This window comes from Merops nubicus, unplaced genomic scaffold, assembly GCF_000691845.1.
Source record: "Merops nubicus isolate BGI_N331 unplaced genomic scaffold, ASM69184v1 scaffold3209, whole genome shotgun sequence".
In the NCBI taxonomy this organism is placed as follows: domain Eukaryota; kingdom Metazoa; phylum Chordata; class Aves; order Coraciiformes; family Meropidae; genus Merops; species Merops nubicus.
In genome coordinates this window covers 3,754-26,821 of record NW_008632861.1, presented here as the reverse complement: position 1 = coordinate 26,821, position 23,068 = coordinate 3,754, and the positions used below count along the sequence as shown (strand labels likewise).

The 23,068-nt window shown below is 38.2% G+C and overlaps 1 protein-coding gene across 1 annotated transcript in view; it reads right to left on the bottom strand.

Moving 5' to 3' along the window:
- UPF2 (UPF2 regulator of nonsense transcripts homolog (yeast)) overlaps nucleotides 1-21,758 on the bottom strand; it is a 58,402-nt gene extending 36,644 nt beyond the window's left edge. The window contains exons 1-7 of the mRNA XM_008948018.1: nucleotides 21,391-21,758; nucleotides 19,566-20,345; nucleotides 15,668-15,828; nucleotides 14,461-14,658; nucleotides 12,562-12,711; nucleotides 6,257-6,360; nucleotides 5,662-5,747 (exon numbers count right to left, since the gene is read on the bottom strand). Coding sequence (XP_008946266.1) covers nucleotides 5,662-5,747; nucleotides 6,257-6,360; nucleotides 12,562-12,711; nucleotides 14,461-14,658; nucleotides 15,668-15,828; nucleotides 19,566-20,345; nucleotides 21,391-21,752 — 1,841 coding nt within the window. The 5' untranslated portion in view covers nucleotides 21,753-21,758. The remainder of the gene's footprint in view (nucleotides 1-5,661; nucleotides 5,748-6,256; nucleotides 6,361-12,561; nucleotides 12,712-14,460; nucleotides 14,659-15,667; nucleotides 15,829-19,565; nucleotides 20,346-21,390) is intronic.
- Between the last annotated feature and the right edge of the window lie 1,310 nt (nucleotides 21,759-23,068).

Here is a 23,068-nt window from a genome sequence, read left to right as displayed (position 1 = left end):
CAGACTGCAATAGCATTTGACAACAACCACACAGGGAGGTAACACCACGTCCCGCTGGAATCCTCCCCAGCTCCCTTCCTTGCACAACTACTGCCCTAGGTGAAATGCCAAACACCCTCTTAACCATGGAATTCAGCTTTGCAAAATGAAAAATTCTTACAGACAACTCCATTTATTATTGCCTTTTTTTTCCTTTTGAGTAGCAGCAGAACTAACGAGGAAGGTAAGAACACCTTTATTTTTAAGGCAGTGAATTTCTAAATGAATGTAGTAGTTATTACATAAAACAAACCTCAGCCGAGGTAACAATTCTTTTCCCCAAAACTCAGCTAGTACTCCCACAAATGGAAGTATTTCCAAATTCTCTATACAACTTCCCTGATTTCCTTTCTCTTCCCTTGATAACATGCCTTCACACCCATTTCATAGCACTGCATGTTCCCCTTAGAGAATTTTGGAGGGCAATTGTGTTTTCTTTAGTTTGTACTTCATTTCTTTCCATCAAAAACTACCTGTTTGTGAAAACAAGATAAATGTCCTTACCCCTGGTTCGTGGTGTGGGTAAGAGGACACAGCATGCAACACACCTGCTTTGCATAAATGTGCATGTGTCACTTTTCAATGCAGAGAAACCAAGTGCACACTGAGGCCTCACAACATCATGGAACAAGCTGCAAAAGTATTTTTGGTTTCTTTGCAGAATGCAAGTTAATGCTGTACAGAGATGAACTGGAGAACAAGCCTACTGTTTTAAATGGAGAGAAACATCTTAAATTTGTATACTTTAAGTGAAAAATTGCCTGTGAGGGGAAAATTGATCTTCAGTTTAGAATTTATGAATGATTAAGGTTTTCCCTAGTGCTAGGGGGGAAAAAAAATGCTGATGACGGAAAAACAATTAAATCTAAAAGCACAGTTAATATAAAGAGCCCACCCTGGCACAATGTAAAACTGGAAGAGCATGCACAACTGCCTTCCCTCTCCTTTCTACTGCTATGTCACTGGAGCACATTTCCAAGATCTCTAATAGGAACTCACAGAAAGAGGGATAATTATGTATTTAAATTGTGGATTAGAAGCATCAGAACATAATACTTGAAAGAGACAAAGCTAAGCAGCCTTCTGATAGCTCATAAAACTCCTGGTGAAACATTCAGGCATCTCAGTTACCTATTTAACAGTTTCTATTTTCTCCTGTTAATCAATAACTGAAGCACTATTTACATTTTTCAAGTTTGTTGGAACACACAGTCAAGGATGACTAGTCACAGCAAATTACTATGATGTTATTAAGCATTTAGCTATTAACTCTCAGCCAAGAGGTTAAAGTCTCATTACTTCACACACACATAAGCTAAACTAAAAAAGGGACTTAGGCTGAATTGAGGGGGTGTATTTCTATTGAGTGGATTTCTGTATGGAACTTCTTTTAAGACAAATAGTAGACAGGTTTTTTCTCCTGGTCTGAACAAGTACCTGCCTGCTGAGAGCTAATAATTTCATCTCTGTAAACTGAACCATACCTGGGGGAAAATTAACGTCTTAGAGCACATTGTTGTTATTCCCTCACAGAACACAAAAGGTTTCTTCATGGGCAAGAATACTGAGTATTTCTAGATAGGTGAAATATAATAAGGAAAAGCCTTGGGCCAATTACTGTGAAATAGGCAATCAGAGATTGAATCTGTTCCCTTTCTCACAGGGGAGACAAAAATTTGTGTTCAGAAGTAGAGAGACTGCAGTGTCAGCAGCACCATCTACTGGTACTCACATTAAGGCTAATCTAACTATGGGTTTTGTTTTCTTCAAAGGCATTTCTTTTTCTTAAGGAGAGGAGGTAGACACTAACTAAAAAAAAAAGTCCTCAAAACCCACAGTATTGCTTTCTCTTCCTGTTCTACATTATGAAGCAAGATCAGTGTCAGTGATGAGTCAGTGTCTGCAACCTGTTGAACACTCTGAATATAAAGTTTTTTAAAAAAAAAAAAAAAAATTAAACAAAATCACTACTTCTGACCACTGATATTTTGATTACATACCTTGGATTGAAATCTAGTCAACTCTGGATTGCTGGACCACATGGACTGCACCTCAGTGAAATATCAAAGAGCACCTCTTTTTTTGGTAAAATTTTAAATGTTAGTTTATTTTAAAAAAACTTCACTTTGCTCAATTAAAATGCTAATTGCAATGAGAACAGGTGCATCCAAAATTTTATATCCAGAACGACTGAAGGGGCCATTTTGTACATCTACTAACTGAGATTCTACCAAAAAAGACAGCTTCAGGAATGGAGCAACAGAGCAAGAACTCTGCCCCACAAGCATAATCCCAGTCCAGATAAATGCAGTGTATTCACAGGTACAAACTGCCACCCACACTGCTCAGGAGGAAGAGAATGTGGAGTTGGCATGTTATTGAATAAGCACTTTTAGCCTTTTTTTTTTAGTTGTGGCATAAACTCCTTCTCCCAAGCACATCCCTCAATTTTATCCTGAAATAAGACAGGCCAGTGAACTGAACAAAAAGGACCTTGCTACTGAGGATTTTCAGGAGAAAGAACTGAAAGAGGGCAACAACTTTTGAGTTAAAATGTTCAGAACTAATTAACACTCAAGAAGCAGCTAACTTCTGAATTACCAACAGGCAGTGATAATACTTTCTGTATGATGCACAACCAGACCTCCTGCTTAGTGAACTTGCAAATTCATAGATCACTACTACAAATGGGAATGGCAAAACAATCAGAAGCCACAGCAGCCCCTATTTACTTGTTAACATTTGTCTCAAACGGTGTAGAATTTAAGGCCTACAAAGACTTTCAACATTTTTTAAAATTTCTCATATTGAAGTTGAAAGAAACCTCAAAGTTGCAGTATGGAGTTAAACATAACTATGTGTATTTGTAAAGGAAGAGAATTCAGTTCGACAGCAAGAAATCACAAAGAAATGTCTTCAAGCTGCAAGCACCATGGGTTAAATCATTGCACTGCCACCTCAGTGCAAACTATATAGTCCTCATTTAAAAGGCTAATAGTTTTAAATCAACCCTCCAATGCAAATCTCCAAGCTGCTTGTATACTAGCATTGAAAACTCTTTTTAAAAGGCTTTCTGTTCTGCTGGGTTGGAGGTTCAAATCACAGCTGAAAATGTAAATGCAAGCCATTCACAAGCATTCAACAGAGCAGTGCAATGATGTTGCATTCTAACACTAATCTACAGTTACTTGAGGAAAAAGTCTCCTTTTTTGTTAAATTCAGTTTTCTGCCTTAAAGAATCCTGCGTTTGTCCCAATCTATCCAACCCAAGTGGGAGCAAGAAAGCTGCCTGGCAACACTGCATAATGACTGACTTTACAGTGTCTGCATTGCTCCTCAAACCCCAAACCAGTTTTGTACTTCCTTGGTAAAACTGTTGTGCCTGCACATTCCCTAAAACTGATTTCTCAAGAGGAAGATCAGAACTTAACTGTTATTGAAATATCTTATTATGGCTGCCAACATAACAGTCAGATGTACACAGCATTATCTGATACTGGTGGAAACCAAATGCTTTTGGAAAATGCACTGCTTTATCTGCACCCTGTAAGGACTCCTCAAACTTCCACAAAAACCAACCAACAACAAAAAAACCCACAGGAACAAAACAAGCACACAAACAAAACCCTCCTCAAGAACATAACCACAACAAGCTTTCTTCTCCCATTGTGTCCTGGAGAGATACTGCAGAAACTCCTGGAATTAGTAAAAACTACCTTCTGTTGTTGTTGCATAATAAAGACATGTTATGGCTCAGGGAAGAGATACACAAAACAAAACCAATGTTATTGCATACTATACAAAGCTTTGAAGCAATGTGTTAGATAATTTGCTAAACAAATTTGTAGCATTTTACAGCAACCTGAGCCATGTACACACCTGGAGTTTTTCCTACAAGGATTACAAATGTTGATTTCCAGACAGAATCAAAATGTCTCTTCCAGCAACAGCAGTAACAGAACTAACTTAAATATTAGGATAGACTGCCCTTGAAAATCATCTGCATCTATGGGCAATTCAGCTGCTATTTTCATTGCAACTGTTTGTGGTTCAGAACAAGCATCTCAATCAACATCTAAACATGACCAATTTGAGCAATCTGGAATCTACAGCACCAGGAGGAAATACAGGGCAGTGGTACAAATACTGCTGTATGCTCACAGACCAGCCAAAAAGCTGCTTCCATTTTACAAACATGGAGAATTCTCTGTTATGCTAGAAGACAAAAGTTGAAGTCATGGTTCTGAATCACATTGCTGTAGATGTTCTAGGCTATGAAAAAAAGGTTCTTAAATTGTATTTTCCATACATTTCATAATTATCAGCAGGTTGATAACAGAAATGTTATTTCCTCTACATCATAAATTTGGGCTGAAGAGCACCTTCTTATGTCTAATACAGAAAACTCTCAAACAGGCCTCTGTCAATGTCAATGTCTCCAAAGACTGAGGTGTCAACATTTTACTTTTTAGAAAAAAAAGAATACATAAGAGAAAAAAGATGATAGGCACTTTTAATTGCAATAACTGCTATCAGCGTAGAGTGGGGCTAATGCAGTCAGTGAACAAGCCATTGGTTTGTATACAGCTAAGAGAGCAGGGTTATTACAACAGCAGATGCTTGTTACAGGAGATATAGGAACAGGCCAGAATCAAGGGTGAAAAAACAGTGCAAGAAGTGATTAAATATAGGGAAACAAACCACCAAATTCTGTTAATTCAAAGCAGTAGTCTACACAAGTCTGGAGTCAAAACAGACACTTAAATCACGTTTTACCCCCCAACAGTGTTAAAGGGGAATGGAGTCAAAGTGGTGTGAACTCTAACAGGAAATCCAAAATGACAATGAAACATTTGGAACTAAAAGCAGCATCAAAACAACCTTTCAGGAGAAGTAGGGCAAGGTGGAGAAGTGACTCCTTAGTAATTCCACCTTTTTAGTATATCAGTGAGCAGAGAAGGATATTATTCTTCCGATTAATTTAACATTATTATTTTAATATTTGCAGTCATTTTCATAAGCAAGGCTCTTCCTGTAAGTGCAGGGACCTTGTTTATACAAAGTGAGACAAGCAAAACTCTACATGGACAGAAGATGCCAGGCTCAAACTCACACTTGCTTCCTCTAAACTGGCCAGTCTCAAACCAGCTCTGCGCCAGAAGATCCATTGCTGTTACATGGCTACACACTCCATCACAATTCACAGGAAAAGCTCTTTCCTAAACTAGACTGTGCACTGGCTATTCACAGGTACTTACATAAAAAAGTGCAAGCTTTCCTGAATGAAATATATCCTTTTTTGACAGAAGGTAGGTTTTGCTGTTATTTTCATGGTTAAAATAGTCATGAAAAGCTCCACGATAAAGACACAAGAACCAGCAAAGAGAAACTAATTATCAAACAAATTTACAGTGCTATGGCAAAGTATTTGTGGTGATCAATAACCGTAGGCATTTCTTCAGTGGGTGCTGTAGCATAAATCACTCCAGAAGTGCACATCAGGAATAAACAAACACAAATTGGAATACGCACTGTTTTTCAATAACTTAAAACAGTTTAAAAATATATACATAAGTTAAATAACCAAAGGGTGGATCCAGCTTGTTCCTCTTCAATTCTTACCTTTGTCTAGGAACTATGAAAAGTGCTCGTACTAGTTTTCTTCTGTTGGCTTTTGTGTTCATATTCATGCAAAAATCCATTGCTGCCTATAAAGAAAAATGTCAATACTTCACCTTCAATGCAGTGGGTTTTTATTTAAAGCAACATTGCATGCTTTTCAAAAGCATCTTTTACAGACCTACTCCTGTTACAGGCAGCTGCCTAAAAAAACAAAAAATCTTCATTTTTGTCTAGAACTGACATAGTTAGAAAACATGGACAGTTACAGCAATACAGACTGATTCATGGGATCAACACCAGAAAGAAAGCAGCTTTAGGCAGACAGGGAGTAACTTTTCAGGCAGTGATGGGAGGAAAAAAAAAAGGGAAAAACACATTACTTCTAAAACAAGCTAACACATAAGAAAACAGACAGACGAAACCAGTATCAGATGGTATTTGGGCAATGGCTAAGTGAGAAAAAGAAAGTATTTCCTCCAGGTTAAGAATTAATTCAGCTACTGCTACACTTCACAGCTTCAAATCTTTATTTCTGATCTATTTGATCTAGTATTACAGCTTTGAAGAGTGGAAAAAATGAAAATTGTGACTATACCTTGTCTATGAGGTCTCTGTTGACACAGTTTGGAAGTTGCTGAAGAAAAGCATCTACTATAAGTTTTAAATGAGATCCAGTACTGGCTTCTTCATCTTCTTGTTCTAGCAGAGTGAAAAAAAACAAGCAGCACACATCTTTAAGTTATGAAATGTAACTGTTTACAATCACATTCCCCAAATCCAGTGCCTTTGTAATGTTTAGTGGTTAAATATTCAGCCACAGATTAAAATAAAATATATAAAAATGAATACAAAATTTTTTAATTTAAAAACTCCATTTATTTTCTATACTGAGAAGTGCCAAAAATATCACCTTTAAAACTTGTTTTCCTATTCATGAAGTTCCCTACCTCCTAAATTATACTGTCATGAGCAATAACAAATACGTATATTCCTGGAAAACTATGGTAATTTCTCTAGGGGATAAAAAGAGGATCACAAGAAAGACCAAACACAGGGAAAAAATAATATGGGAAAAAAACAAACAAACAACTTAATGCAATTGTGGATTCTGGTTTGTTTTTTTGGTTTCTTAATATGTTTGCCCTGGAAGAGAAATAAAATTATTGATTAAAATTGTCCATTAAGGCCACTCTTTCATCCTATATTCTTGACATATTTTTCATTTGAGGCTGTAAAAGCTAGAGGCCAAATTCATGCCTTCAGCTGCACAAAAACCAGACCACAGAACCATAAAGTGATAAGGATGGAGGGCTGATCACGTAGCAGTTACAAGTGACAACTTATTTTTAAGCAAATGTTCCCATGAAATTTGCAACATAGGAAGCAGTGACAGTGACCTGTACCTACTGATTGAGTCAGTAACACTATTCAAGTGGAGGACTGCATGACAACTCTACAACTGAAATTCAGATTTTCTGACGTTAACTATGAAGATCCCACCAGAACAATCCCTCTGCACTTGCCCTCTAACTGCAAAACTTGCAGTATGCCTCAGAAAATGTGCAGGTTTTACTAACACAAACACATGGAAAGAATACTCCTTTGGACAAAGCAACACAGAAGAACCTGCTTCCTGAAAAAGGAACCTGATGAAGCTTGATTTTTCTTTCAGTTTGAAGATGTTTAGCAGTAACAAGCATACCTAAGATGTATCTGAAAGGAAAACAGACAGACTTCAAAGAGAAGAATGTGGTGGTGGGAAACACACCCCAGTAAATTCCAAAATACCCAGCACCTGGGAAAGTCACTATGTCCTTACAGGCTACATGGTAAAACCAGCACAGAAGGAAACAGCCTCAAGTTGTGCCAGGGGAGGTTTAGATTAGATATTAGGAAAAATTTCTTCCCAGAAAGGGTTGTGAGGCATTGGAACCATCTCCCCAGGGAAGAGTGGATTCACTATGTCTGGAGGGATTTGGAAGATATATTGGTGTGGTGCTGAGGGACATGCTTTAGTGGTGACCTGGCAGTGCTGCGTTAACAGTTGGACTTGATCTTAAAGGTCTCTTTCGACCAAAACAATTCTACATTTCTAAGTTACTTCTTCAAGCTACTGAAAGGCAAAGAGATAACAAAGATGCTATGTTGTAGGACTTCCTTTGGAAACTTCAAGGAGCAGGGGTTGAGCTTTGGTAAAGAAACCCTAGGAAGTGCTCCAAGGAACACTCCCAGCGAGCTTGGAGGTGCTGGAGATTAAAGCAGATGACATCACCACCTCTTTTATACAAGTAACTAGAAGTCAGAAGAACAAGGGAATGTTTCATTAAGAAAGGAGATGTTTCAGATGCTCAGACAAAAGAGAACCATTAACTTTTAAAAGCTTAACAGAACCCATGACTCTCTCCCTCAAACCAGACAACTTCTACTAGCAAATCTTGTTTGACTGCCTTTCTCCATTCAGATATTTACAGCCACACCTTCCTGTCACCTTCTTTTATCTTCCCCTTTTTCCCTTAGCAATTAGTTGTCTCACCTCTGTCTTGTATTCAAAATGACCCAATGCTCTGGAAATAAAAAGTCATTGACAATTCAGTCACTTTTCAAGACAACCTTTCAAATGTCTTTCCTTTTAAAAATCCCTAATATTTAACCAGAAATAAACCATTCAAGCCTGCAATTTTCGGGGAAATCAGAAGCATCCTGACAGCCAGTAGCCCACTAATACCCGGCCGCAGAGGGCAGAACTGAGAAAGCATCCAAAGGTGCTAAAGACTTACTGAAGTCATTCTCTCACATTGATTAGTGCCAAACAATCTGCTACTACAGCCACAAGTTCTTTGCCTTCCCCCTTCCCCTACACCCATGCTTTCTGAGAAAGCCTCGACGCCCTTGTTATCAACATGGTTTTTAAAGTTTTATTTACAAGTCTATAACCTTACTGAGGGCTCTCCTATAAACTCCACTTTGCCTGAAAGCTTCAGTCTGCTTTGGAAAGTATCACCCAGACAGTGAAAATAACCCAAGTGCTTTTGTAATGAAAGTAGTTATCCCTCTGTAAGATGAGTTTTTGTGACGAATTCGATCATGCAGGAGCCCTTGCATTCAGAGGGCATGAATCAAGACCATGAGCACATTATTGGCTAGACCCCTTTCTCTGCACCACACTTAGGCATAATGCAAAAAAAATTTCTTAATGAATATTTTAAGATATTTTTAAAATTCCTGCTCTTCTGTCAGGAACTTAGCTAGCTCTTTGAACAAGGTGGCAAAATTAACAAGGTTGACTTAATACTCACTTCTGTACAGTGTGTCTGCTGCTGACCAACCTTACAAAAACTGGTGCTGGATTTATATTAACATCAGACTCCTCCTGCTCCCAAGTACCCTTGTTAGCTTCCAACCTGGCCATTCCTTACTTAACATCTTTGTCTCCATTCACACAGCTTCATTTTTAACATGTTATCTTCTCTTTTAAGAACAACCTCAAAACTCACTTCTTTCAGCACGTTTTCCGTCACTATTTTCAGCTCCGGTGCTATCTGCTCTCTCTCTCTTCCCTGAGCATATTGAAAATAAGAAAATTAAGATTCACTCCAGGTTAACACAACAGAGAAACAAAATAAATTAACTGAATTCCTAGTAAACAAACCTCTTCAACTAACTGCATCAACTTCCCTTTTACAGATTATATCTTAAGCTTAGCTGATTATAGACTCCAAGCTTTAGGACAGACGTGCAGAAACAGGCACTGCAACGCTGTGAAGGAAGCTACCCCAGGGCAGACCTGCTTTAAAAACACACCCTTTGGAGAACTGCCTTGTCTCCCATGTACTGGGACAGGGGAGAAAAGACTGAAGAGAAGTGACAGAAAGAGACACAGAAGTAACAAAAGGTATGTAGCACCCATTGTCTGACTGGATTCTCTACCCTATTTATCTTATTTTCCCCTCTATAATTTACTTACTCCTTCTGCCAACGAAATCCACACCTCCAGATTATAACACTAACTAAAGCTACTCTTCTTGATCTTGGACCTTACATCAGGCTGGATGGGGTAACCTAATTTAGCTGAAGATGTCCCTGCTCATTGAGAGGGTGTGTGGCATGTGGACTAGAGGAGCTTTAAAGGTCCCTTCCAACTCAAACGTTCCATGATTCTGTGATCTAAGACTCCGCTATCCCTCACGCATCCTCCCTTTGCATACTAAAGACCCACCTCAACCTAAGGATACTCTGCTTTATGTTTGTAATAGTCATAACAAGAGTGGTTTCATCCTTTGCTAGCTTTGCACAAAACATTACTAACTTACATCAAAGTATGGATGCACAAAATTTCAGCACATATGAAGGAAAGTTAACATTACATTATATTTTGCAGCTGAGAAACACCTCATTTCCTTAATTACCAAACTAAGTGAATTTTACTTAAGAGAAAGGCTAAAAAAAACTCTACCAATTCATTAGATGGAAATACAACACAATTCAACTTGAAACATCTAAGTTCAGAATTTTGTTAATTCTCTATATTTGGTGCTACCAGCTAAGGGTGTTCAGAATTCCACAGACACCAAAAAAAGAAGCCATTGTATTTCTCCCTGTGTTTCAAGTAAAGTAACACTTGCATGCTGCTAATTTATAATCTAGTTTTCTAGCAGAGAAAGGATTTGGCAATCATATGTATTTTAATTTCCATCATTCATTTATGAAGCTATTTTTCAGTATCAAAAGGAATTTGACAGAATTATAGATTTTGTAAAGATACTATATTTCTACACGTTTCACAAAAAATAAACTAATGAGCAAAGAATCATGAAGCAACAGTTCTCCACTAAGAAAAACCCCACACCACAAGCCAAATGACATCACCTTCACAAGGCAGAAGGTGAAAGGCTTTCTTTCAGGGCTGGCTATTTAAATAAACCCCATTCTGACACATTTTAGATGAACCTTTTAGATAGGAGTACCTGTAATGCAGAGTTAATAGCTAGTTTAAAAGCAGGAACTAGTATTGATGGTTAATATTTTACATTATGACAAAACCTTCCTCATGATTATCAATCCCTTCTGTGCTGCTGTGTGTCCTCATACTGGCATTGCCCCCCATGAGCTACAACTATATAGAGACTGCACCTGCTGTTCCTGATCTCATCTCCCATTACCCCTTCCTCACCTCTACAGGATCCCACTCTCACGTTGTTTGACTTTGTCTTTATAGTTGGAATAATCTTCATGCTCCTACCAAGTTAAGAATCCCTTCAAAAACAGACAAGGAGGAAACATCCATGTTCTTTTAGATGAGGTATTTTTGGCCTACCTAGCAGGCTATGACCAATCTGGAATGAAATGCTCTTCTTCCTTGTGATTCCAAGAGAATGTCTACATGTACCTCCTTCACAGACAGCTGGAAACAAGATCCTTATTGTTTTGTTTGAGATCTCTGACCCAAGGACAATAACTCACTAAAATTGAACATCCTGCAATTAAAACTTAATATCTTAATGAGCTAATGACTACTCAGAAAATAATATCAATTGAAAGGAACATTTATTCTAAACAGGGCTTTTTCCAACCTGTCTGGGTAACAAAAGGGAAAAAAAAAAAACATTTAAGGCAATACTACATAGAATTATCTTGACAGTTGTCCTTTCAGGAGCCTGAAACAGTCTGACTCTGGAGATGTCTAGTTTCTTTGAATTTGTGATATGTCACAGACCAGCATAGTTCCAAGATTAATCTCAGCTCAACTAACTTTAGCTACACATGAGATTCATCTGATTTAAAGATCCACATGTCCTGACCCATGCCTGTTGGCAGCTTAGAGAGAACAGCACTCCGAGTTGTTCAAACTACCCAACACCCAAACCCACAGACCCACACATCAGCTTGGTTAGATGACTCCATGCTTTGAACACCAATACACAGTCTTGGCTAGAGCGTGAACCTCTTTGCCTTGATATGAAACTCACAGCTTGAAGTTTGGGCTTTAAATTCTTAGCTTTTAAATCCCAACAGTTTCAAACAAGAGGATGATTAAATTCACTAAATCAAGTAGGATTTTCATTGCTAAGTCACAGAACGTCCAGTCAGTAGACTCTAGATGTGATTCTTCCCCCACCCCCACCATGTTCTAGACACAGAACAAGTTTCCTGCTTCAGAAATGAAAGGGTCTTCAACGGTCCTTGGAAATCCAAAGCAGCAAAACCAACGTGTCTTACAAAGTGGGCTCAGAGAAAACACCTCACTTCCTCCTCTAGGAATTTGGCTCTTTACACTTAATGTTGGTTTTCCCACTATTCATTACCACTGAAAGAGAAACTTGTAATTTGTAAGAAAAGTTCTTAAGAACCATTTTGCTGCTGTTTCCCCTAGTGAAACCAACACAGCTAGAATTTTCACTGGTGCCATTTCCAGCCCTCTATGCATAACTAGAGGTTACAATTCTTAAATCCTGCCAAGTAAAACTATACAAAAAAAACCCTTATTTAATGAGTAACAAGACAGAAAGGCAGAGATGAATCTTAGATTTCAAGAGAAGTTAAAAACAGAAAATATTTTATTATTACCCTAAGCATATTTGATGAGGAAATAACATGCACTGAAGCCTTCACACTTCTTTCTAGTCCCTTTTCGGACAACTTTCTTCACATTTCGTTAGTTTTAAAAGGTCTGTGAAGGAATCAGTAACTTTCACTACATAAACCTCCACATAATACTTTTCACTTTTATCTGAATGTCTTGTTATGAACGCATTTTTGACTATGACCCCAGTTTCCAGCTAGTTTCATAAATAAACAGTTCTCCCTGAAGTCATTCTATCTACTGACTAAAAACCAACAAGCTAAATTAAAAAAAAAAAAATCAGGAAACAACAAAGCATTCCTAAAACCAATTCTTTTTACCTTGCTCATCAAGAAGCTTTTTTGTAAGATCTTCTGCCTCATCTCCACAGTCTAACTCCAGGGGATCATCATTAATATCCAGGTTCTCCAGCTCCAACTCCAAATCCTCACTCCCAGGTGCTTCCTTATTATCTTTGGTATCTTTGGAATCTATTTAAAAGTTAAGTAGAAAATATAATTTATTAAATACACACAGTCATAATAAGAATACAGGAAGATTCACATTGCTCAACCTACATCTCTTTACTCGTCTTAGACTTCTCTTAAGACTTGTTAAAAGGAAGTGGGGCAAATAATATCTATTTCTTGAGACTATACTGTCTCGTCTGTTTGGTCTCAGTGGTTTGATATCCTTCATACATCTTTATCCCTGTGCCTGAAAATTGCATACATTTACCTACACCAGGGTCTGTTAAGACTTGCCAACCATTCTCAGTGCTTTGGTTTGTTCTGAACTATACCTGGCACGTTTTCATTGGATGTCTAACATACATTCAAATGGAACAAAATATTCAGAAATGTAACAATATAATTCAAAAGTGCTCAAAATTAATTGTCAGGCAATTCATGGAAAAATTGTAATTTAATGTTTGCGCTGCACATCCTTCACAGTTCAACCAACAGCAAAATTGACAAAGCAAGGTAAACAAAATGTTTTAAACATACCAATTTAAAAAAAAAAGGTATAGAACAGGAAGAAGATACTGAAGAATAATGTGTTATGTTATGTAGAAGGTCAAATAAAAATAATATTTTTCTTGAAAACAAATAAACCATGAATCTCTAGATGAAGATTCAGAAAGGAACAGCTAATATTTTTCTTGGACAACACTTGTCCAGCACACAACATTTCTTCCAAAAGATTACTATCTGCACCACTTTGCTATTCTTTCAAGCCTCCTTCAAGCATTTGCAGACAATGCTTCATAAAGAAATAATTTTCAAGGCATATAACTTTATTAAAACACTCAAGTTCTTTCAAACAGAAATGTGGCAGGTTCTGAAGAGCCACACACATCACACAAAAACAGGACACTCCTGCAGCTGGTAACCTGTCTAGAATCACAGACAAAATGAGTCTGGAATGGACCTTGGTGAGGTCTCTAGTTCAACCTTCTCCTCAAAGTTGATGAGCACTGTAGTCACACCAGATTTCTCAGGTATTTTATCCAGTTGTATTGAAAAATCTCTCATGACAGAGATTCCCTCTCCCTGGGAAGCTGCTCCAACACCTAATTATTCTCACAGGGCAACTTCTGAATTCAGAAATGAGAAAGAAGGGCCTGAGTTTGAAAGCTGAAATCCCATTAATACTCAACACTGACCCACTGTGTCTGTACTAGAAAATGATGAAGCCCATGTCTTTGTTGGCATTTCCCCAATGCCAAAACCACACTCTTAACCAAACAGGCATCTTCTGTTACACTTTAGGCCAGTGATGGTGAATGTAATTTTTATCCCAGTATAACTAAGTCTGCCAATGCCTGGGTCTGAACCCAGGGCTGTGTCAGAAGCAAGGAACTACCCAGGTCTCAATCTACTGAAATTTTCTGCTTAGCTACCGCTAAAAATTAAGGGGAAAAAACAGAGTGAACACTAATATCTTTCCAAGAAGGTAAACTTTTAGGTTTCTCACAGAAAAGTCAATACTTACTTACTCCCATTGGTTAATCTCCCATTATTTTTAACAAAATTATATAAATATTAAAATGCATTTGTTTTTCTTCCTTAAATACCACACCCAGATATTATCCCTATCCCACATAGCTTCTTCCTTAAAAATTCATCAAAACTGTGCTCATCACCACAAATTATATCATTAGAGACTCATTACTTCCATCGAATTTGCACATTTGTTGGACAAGACACGTTAATGAAATACTCATCTAAGCATTCTACCTCTTGATTCATCTTTGCTAGAATCCTTGTTCTGGGAACATTTTTCATTATCTTTAAACAAAATTGCTGGAACAAAGGCCTTTAAGTCGATGAGGTTCTCATAGAAGTTTCTAGCATCTTCATCTTCCCAGATACCTCCCTCCAGGTCATATTCTCCAGGCTTTCCTGGTGTGAAAATATCAATACCAGGTCCATGTTCTGCAAACACAGTGAAACCATACAGAAAGTTATTTACACAAGTTTCTGATATAAAGAGAGGAACCTTTAAAGATCAAAAAATACTTTTAGAAAGATGTTAATGTATTAATACCACTGTTTTCACTTAAATATTGCAATGTATAAAGCGCTTTTAGCAACAAGATCTTAATATTAGATATATCAATAAGTTATCCTAAAATTGGAAATTCGACATTGACAGAAAACCCAGACAATATCAGAGTGAAAAATCAAAATCAAGTAAAATCAAACACTTTATGTGGTATTAGAATTACAGCAGACTTTAACCACATTAGCATAAAAAGTAGTTGCTTTGAGTAAGAAGAACTGTACCCCATTCTATTTTAAGAGCTGAAGTTTAAAAAGAATAATTTTAGAGACATTCGAGAAATACAGCTTTTTAAAGCTAAAGATCACTTCAGACAACAGGTACACTCACGATTTCAACAACATCCCTAAATCTAACATTTGAGATTCATTAAGGCATCGAACAGTTCTGCCAGTTAAATGCTGTGCTCGCCCTCAAGAGGTCACAGAGCCACCTAGCGACCTCTCCCCGGCTTAACAACACCTTCCTGATCATCATGAATCCAAACACACTTTAAACCCGGTTTTGAACAACATCAGATTTTTAAACTCTACCACATACAGTCCTTTAAATATTAAAAATTCATTTTATTAAATGGAAAGGATTAGGTTAAAAACATTTTCAATTTTCCATTTATTCTTTTGTTATCCAAAACGAATCTAAAGAGACATTACTTAGGTTATCATAACTACATGGCATATAAAATAAATACGGTTCTACATTAGGTCTAACGACTTTAATAAAAACCCATGTATTATTCATTCATTCATATCCTTAAGGGAGAAAGCCTAAATAAAAAGCATCCACTGGGAAGAACACATCAGCAAGAGGGTTTGGTGAGCTTTCCCACCACATCTAAGCCAAGTCCAGCATGCTGTTCACTTGCTTTACAGGATAGCCTACCCTCAGGCGTTGGTTTCTCTTGGGGAAGGTCAGGCATGTTTTCATCCAAGAGATCAGCTAGAGATTGAGAATTTGCCAATAGCTTCTGATATGACATTGCAAATTCCTCATACTGCTTGTGTCGATCTTCACTCAACTCTCCTTTGGAGTGGAGAATGCGCCTACAAAAATCAGTGTTACAGTTAGGACCTTTATTCTTAAAATACATTGGAGCTCTGCTGACCCACTACCAACTCTAAGCAAAGTTAACCTTCCCTCTTCAAGGGAATGGTGTGAACTGCAGTTTAGATGACAGCAGGAAAAACTTGAGCTGTTTCGTTTTTTTGGGGTTTTTTGTTTTTTGTTTTTTCAAACAACTAAACTGAATTACAACTTCAGTATCAGTGACACAGTTACAGAAGCTCTCACTTCAATGTCCAAAGAGACGGGTAAACTTTTTTTTTGGTGATGATTATCCTGTAACAGTCCTGCATTACACAAAGACATCTGTAGTAAGGTAACATTCAACTTACATGAAAGCTGGACAAAAATTGCTTTGCATCTCTAACAATACTCCTCTGTGTTTTTCAAATGATTAAATGGCCAAACACTGTCAGGATGCTCGAACTCTTCTTACCAAACTACAGTTAAGCCCATCTTGGATTTTAGACAAAAAATACTAGTAGTGTGAACCAAGTACTCAGAACAAGGTAATAATCTCTGCTAGTACAAAGCTTGCCACAGAATACTAATGAAAGACTGTCATCCTTGATTTTGGGGTAACTAAGAATAAGCTGGTTGCTCATCAGCAGTGGTCTAGTTTGTCCTCAGTAGGGCTCCTGAGAAGTACATTCTCCCACCTGTGGCATGATCTGTTCCACACAAACAGGTCTGGTGTGGATGAGGCACAGTCAGTTCTTTACTACTAAGGGACACAGAGTCAGCTGAGTTGTTTGGGGTCCTACTACAGGAAAGATACAGATGAAACTCAGACTTCCAGACTCAGACCAAACATGGACTTCCAAAGGGAAGCTGACAGAATGAGCTGGCTTAGCAAGTTTCCCGTTTGTTTTATGGTACCTTCAATAACACCAGGAACACTGGACTAACTAGCTGCAACCACTGACAACACACCCTGCATGAGATGAAAACATCAGAAGATAAACTTTGAAATAAGGTGCGAATGGCACAATTCCTAGAGCAGGTTCTATCATTACTTTATCATTAGGCTTTTACTATGTAATAAGTACACAATCACACTCTTACCAAAAGACCCAAACATTTTATGGCATAAAAACTCTAAAACAGTTTAAGCAATGTAAGTTGAAGGTATCAGCCTTGGCTTTTTTCAGTTCCAGGTTAATCGTAAAACAAAGGTCATCTTTGTGCACAACACATTCACAGGGCAAGCAACAAAACCCCTTACACCTGCTCAGAACCAAAACTTGACAGAGACCTTTTGCTGGAGGGCAAGAAGTTGTGATGCCAGAAGCAGCCCTATTTCTTGTCCCTCTTACAGGAACACGCCTATACAACATGCACTGCCTGCTCCTGCAAAGCAGAGCAAGTAAAAATAACAAGCCAAATAACCACTGACAATTTCTGAAGTCCAGCAGCTCAGTCTGGATTCAGGAAACGTGTTAAGTGCCAATCCAACGCCCTTCCTTGGAGACAGCTATCCATTAGGCACATCGAGTTTAAAATAGACCAGCAGCCTCATAAACATGAGCACTGAAGTGCTGTGCTAATACTACAGAACAGAAAAGCAAAGTGCTGTAACAACAGTGTAAGAGTTGCAGTTCTCACTTTCAGTTCCCAAAAGACAAGTGTTAGCAAGCAAGCTAAAGCATATTAAGCCAACTTTTAAAAAGCACAATTCATTTTTAATATAATTAAAAGTCCAGCATATGGTACTTATCTTACTTTATGTCTCTCTAGAATTGCACAAAGTGCCACAACACAAGTTCAGATGATCTTAAAAACATCCTTGATTTAGGCAAAAGGAGTTTCTTCCATATCTAACACTCATTTTTGAAAACTCACACTACAATTGGGGCATCAAGTTGTTTCCTTCTGATGACACACCTGCACAGACATTGCTGTGCCCTGAGCTGTGTAACCAAACGACCATCAGGCTCTACTGCTGAAGCATAACTCAAGGTAGTTTTCCTACTTATCCACTTGCAGGAACCCTACTGTCTAATAATGCTTTAATTTTACCTAAACAATTTAGTAGGTAATGCAATATTAAAGCGCTGCTAAGGTTTGCCTATTAATTTTCAATTAACTCGACCAATCTGTAGAGCCTCAGTTATTTCACAGTCACTCTCCCAACACACGACACTGCTGGTGCACAAGAGGCAACAGCTCACCCCATGGCCAATTCCCTGGTTCTGGAGTAACAGGGTGAATAAAAGCTGTTCCTATCAGCAAATTGGATCAGGTTTCAAACACAAAGAGGACTGTTTTTTTTTTTCCAATAGAATTATTGAATTATTGCTTAAAAAAAAAAAAATGGCCCAAACAAACAAAAATTTAAAAACCAACCACACAATCAGTTTCCCAAAGTCCACAGTTTAGGAGGTTTTCTATAGTTCACAGACTTCTTACTGTGCAAGTTTCTGTGTTCAGCCTCATGTCTTACATTTCCACAGCATGCAAATGCCAGGCATCATTTTCTTACAGACATTTTTATCCAGTGTGCAAGTAAACATTAAAGTGTATTTCCGTCTCCCAGGTCACTTACATTTTTTCTTCTTCATGGTTTCTGAAAATGCTTCACATCTCTTGGACGCTTTTTTCCAATTTATTTCCTATTATGCTTTGTAGCACTCACTCACTGAACTCCCAGCTAGAACCAATGTGCCCAGAACTAATTATAATTGTGAACGTATAAAATTAATATTAACTTGAGAAAAATAACCAAGTCAGTAACACTCTTTAAAGTAAGAAGGTACTTGTAGAAATAGTAGCAACTTAGAAGTGAGTTTAAAGGCCCTGGGAAATACAACACTTAGCTGACCAAGACCACCTAGGACTGCAGCACGATGCCCAACAGCACAACTGACCAAAATTGAAAGCCTTGGATTGGCAACATCAAATTTCAACTTATTTGAAGCATGTATTTGGCTCTGGACTGATGTTCAGCCTTTTTGTTGAAACCCGTGCCTACACGCAGTAACATGTTCATTTCTACCTGTCTGGGATGCTTCCAAAAGGATTTAAGAATGACCATTTTTAAGACCAGTAGTTGGGCTTAGGCTAGTTCAAATAATGACAACTCAGGATGCTTCAAGGAAAAGCAAACAACTACTAAACAATGTGATCAAGGCAGAAATTAAATTACTCAGATCTCAAAGGTGTGTATATTCACACCTTTCAGTATCAGTATTTCATATAGAAATTTAAGAGGATTTGAATCAGACTGCCTACACCTTCCAGCATCTTAATATATATAATCTGCCCATATTAAAGTGTAAGGGATATCTTGTTAATTTATGTTTTCCTCTATACTGGTACACTAAAAAAGTAAACAAGACAAAGCCATTGTGGCATATGCTCCGTTAATACGCGCGGGTGGAAAGGGGGAAAGCAGATTGTGCCAACTGGAAAAGGCCAGTACCAGCTGGGAAAGAAGCCTTACTCTCAAGCTGCAAGAGAACATCACCAAATCAGCCCAGTTAAGAGACTCAAAGCTGAAACGCAACCTCCATTTTCTTTGAAGATATTCAGAGTCTCTTTGTTTTTTCCTTTTTAAGTATTGAGAGCAAATTTAGAATTTTTTTAATATATATTGCAGAATGCACATCTGCTACACACCACTAACAGACTTTGTTTACAAACACTGCATCAAATCTAGGCATTTAATAAACAAACTGGTTTTTTTCTCCATAAATAAAAAGCAACATTCAAATGTCACCTGTTTTGTCTTTCAATATTTTGTAGCTCCCTGTGGTCCCTTTTCAGGTGTTTGGTCAAAGATGTAAAGTACTCCTTCAGTAAGTTCTGGAAGGGTTGTTGTTTCTCCGGGCTAATTATCTCACTAGGAGGAAAGCTCAAGTTAAACTTCTCTGCAACAGTTTTTACTTTCCTTGGTACCAAACCAGCAATGTCATCTCCACAGTGCCGACAAAAGCTGATGACCACAGAAACATGAGTGTGGGTTTCTCTATCAGCGTTAATAATATTTTTAAGCTGTTCATAAATTAAAGACAGACCTTCCTTGTCAGTGAAAATCCCAACTATTGTCAATTCTGCAATGAAACGCAAATCAGTTCTTAACTTGGTAATATTGGGAGTCTTCTCTTCTTTCCTCGCTTCAAAATGTTTTTTCCAAGCTTGAAGCAAGGAAGGAGCAAAATCAGCATAGCGCTGGTGAAAGAGGGAACACAAGTGCACGGCGCAGTTCACGTCCGATATTTTCAGCTTGGCTTCCACAATAGAAGCTACTGCTTCTGCAATGTATTTGCTTAAATTCAGGCTGTTAAAGTCATGGGACAAGGAGTCCCTTTGCTGCTCTGTAATGGTTTTTAGCTTCTTAACAAAAGCGGTGTTCTTCTTCAGACTGGAATCCAGCCTGCTGAAGAAGTTTTCCTCGGGGCGGTTGTCTGGTGCGTTCTGGTTTTTGCTGCGAAGCTCCTTCCTCGCCTGATGCCGTTCCCAAGCCTCCTGGTGGAGCTGATGCGCTTCCTCTTTTTCTCTAGGGGAAAGAAAAATTAGTCATTTTCATTACAGAACCTTATTTTCAGGTTAACAGTTCAAAGGAAAAAAAAAGAGTCCTAGCTGGAAACCCTTCAATTTCACCATAATACTCCATTTTAAAATATTTAACAAGTTGATCCTGAAAAGCTAAAGCATCTGCTTCATAAACCTGTTTAATATTTTTTTTTCTTGCAGAAGGCAAGTACTACTTGTTACAAAATGAAGTCTCTCAAATATTTCTATTCAGAACATGTTAATCCCAACAGACTTTAGAAAATATAAACACAGAACTCCACTTACTCCAGATGGAGATGAAATTCTCAGAGAAGCAGACAGCAAGCTTTCATCAAGCTACTGTATTACACCTTAAGGAAAATCTTTTAGTCCTAGACTACTGAAATGTCACTGAAGATTTCAAATAAGGGAAGCACCTCTGCACCAGCTAGAATTTGGCTATGGCACTGCCTCAGTCTTAGAAAGTGACACATCTCAAAAGCAAGAACGCCTGGAATCTTGGCTCTGTTGGTTTAAAGGTGCTGTCTTCAACACCGAAGTACCTTTTGACAACGTACTAGGAAACAGTCTTTTTTTATTCATAAATACCACATACTAAACTGCCAGGTTCCATTCTGTGTTTGTCATCCAGGTATTAATTGTCTATTATTGATTAAAGGACATAACAGCCATTCCTCGCAGTAGGTTTGCTCCTGTTAGCGCCTGTATTCCCAACTTTATGATACTAGCACTTCTCCATCTTAAAAGAAGTTGTGCTTCTTTATTCAAGCAAAACTGTGCATTACACAATAATCACATGGAGAACATAATCAAAAACTCCTATTAGAGACTAAAAGTAACAGAGGTTAGAGGTGAAAAATCAAAACTCTGTAGAAGTCCTAAAGCATTCCCAACTAGCCATGTAAAATTTATAACACTACATACAACTTATTTCATGTCACTCAAACAGTTCATCTTTTATAGTCTGCCCACAATCCACAGCAGGACTACAGCATTTGGCACAACTGAACCATGAAAAAACAACTTACTTCAGCTGAGCAGCTGCTTCTTCTTGTTTCTTTTTCTCTTCCTCCTCTTGTTTCTTTTTCTCCTCTTCTTCAAGTTTCTTTTTTTCTTCTTCTTCTTTCTTCTTTTGCTCTTCTTCTGCCTTTACTTTATCTTCTTCTTTCTTCTTCCTTTCCTTGTCTTCCTTTTTTCTTTTATCCTCTTCCAGTTTTTTCTTTTTATCTTCAGGAACCTTTAAAGTCTCTCTTTTCATGCCAACTTTGACATCTTCTTTTGGCTTCTCCCTGGTGCTCACTGGTCGCCTTTCACTAAATTCCTTTTCTTTGTTATTTAATGGAGATTCTTTTTCTTCCATATTTGCTGGCTTCTTACGCTCAGCTGGCATCGTGTTACCCAGGTAAGTCTGCAGAATCACAGGAAAAGAAGTACTTTCAATTTGTTGCTGCATCTGTCACTTTCCCAGCCCACCCACACTCAGTTCTTAACCAAGATAACTCTCAAAAGCCTGACTCATCAGAATGAAATATAGGTTTAAGGTACGCTTTGAACTAGGGAATGGACCCAAAAACAGGCAAAAATGAATCATTTTGTTATAGTGTTGCCCTGCAAAGTCGCCTTGAACACGAATTGTGACACAAAAGCTTTTGAAGTTTCTACAACATGAGGAATACAAGACCTTAGAACAGACACAGAGTCCATCTGGAAAAAAAAAAAAAAAAAAAAAAAAATACAAGACTGATGAAAGCAAAGTACCCTCAAGTTAAAAATAAATCTCCACATCTAAGAACAGTCCCCCTTCTACTCCTTTTACTTCAGTCATAGCATAACGAAGGTTAGATGGGACTTCAGGAGGTTCAAGCGCCTGCTCAAAGCAGGGTCAGCTACGAAGTCAGACAAGACTGCACTAGGCTTCAATCTTGAAAACTCCCATGGAGGAACTGCCACCCTCCCTCTGGCCAATAGGCTCCAAGGTCTGACTGTCCTCACTGTGAAAAGGCATCACCTTGCTCTTGGCTTTCTTCACTCCTCCCAGGATTTCCCCAGTCACCTCCAGCACGCTCCGTACAGCCCAGGGACCAGCAGGAAGAGTGTGCTGGGCTAAGATGGAGGTGCAAACCTCCCTGCCAACAGAGCAAATGCCAGTAACAGCAGAAAGGCTCCAATTACCAAGAGTTATCCAGGGCTCCCATTTCTATCTCCTTCTATACAATCAATGGTTTTCTGGGGACTTGTAGGACCGTTAGCATCTTTGGGGTTTTGGCCCTCTAAGCTTTATATTTTTTTTTGTTAAGAAACAAACAAAATATTCTAAAGCTTAGAGGGCTAGAAAACATATACTGAACACAAGAGGATAGAATCAGGGAATGGTTTCTTTACAGAAGGAAACTGGAGGTCAGCTAGTTCAAGCCCTGCTCAAAGGTCCACTCAGACTAGGGATCTGGCTAGCTACATTCCGAGCATCTCCAAGGACAGAGATGTGACGGGTCCCTCTGGGCCCCTGTTCCAGTACCTGAAAAACCACTGTCAAAAAGCCTTTCTCAACGTCATCCTGGAATTTGCTACATCCCATCTTGTGTCCCTCTCTTTTCACCCTAACCCTGAACAGCTTTGAGAAGAACCCAACTCCATCTTCTCTATGCTCTCTTATTAGTTTTTTGTAGGCAGTAGCAAGACTTCCCTCTCTTTTCTTACAAATGAAGA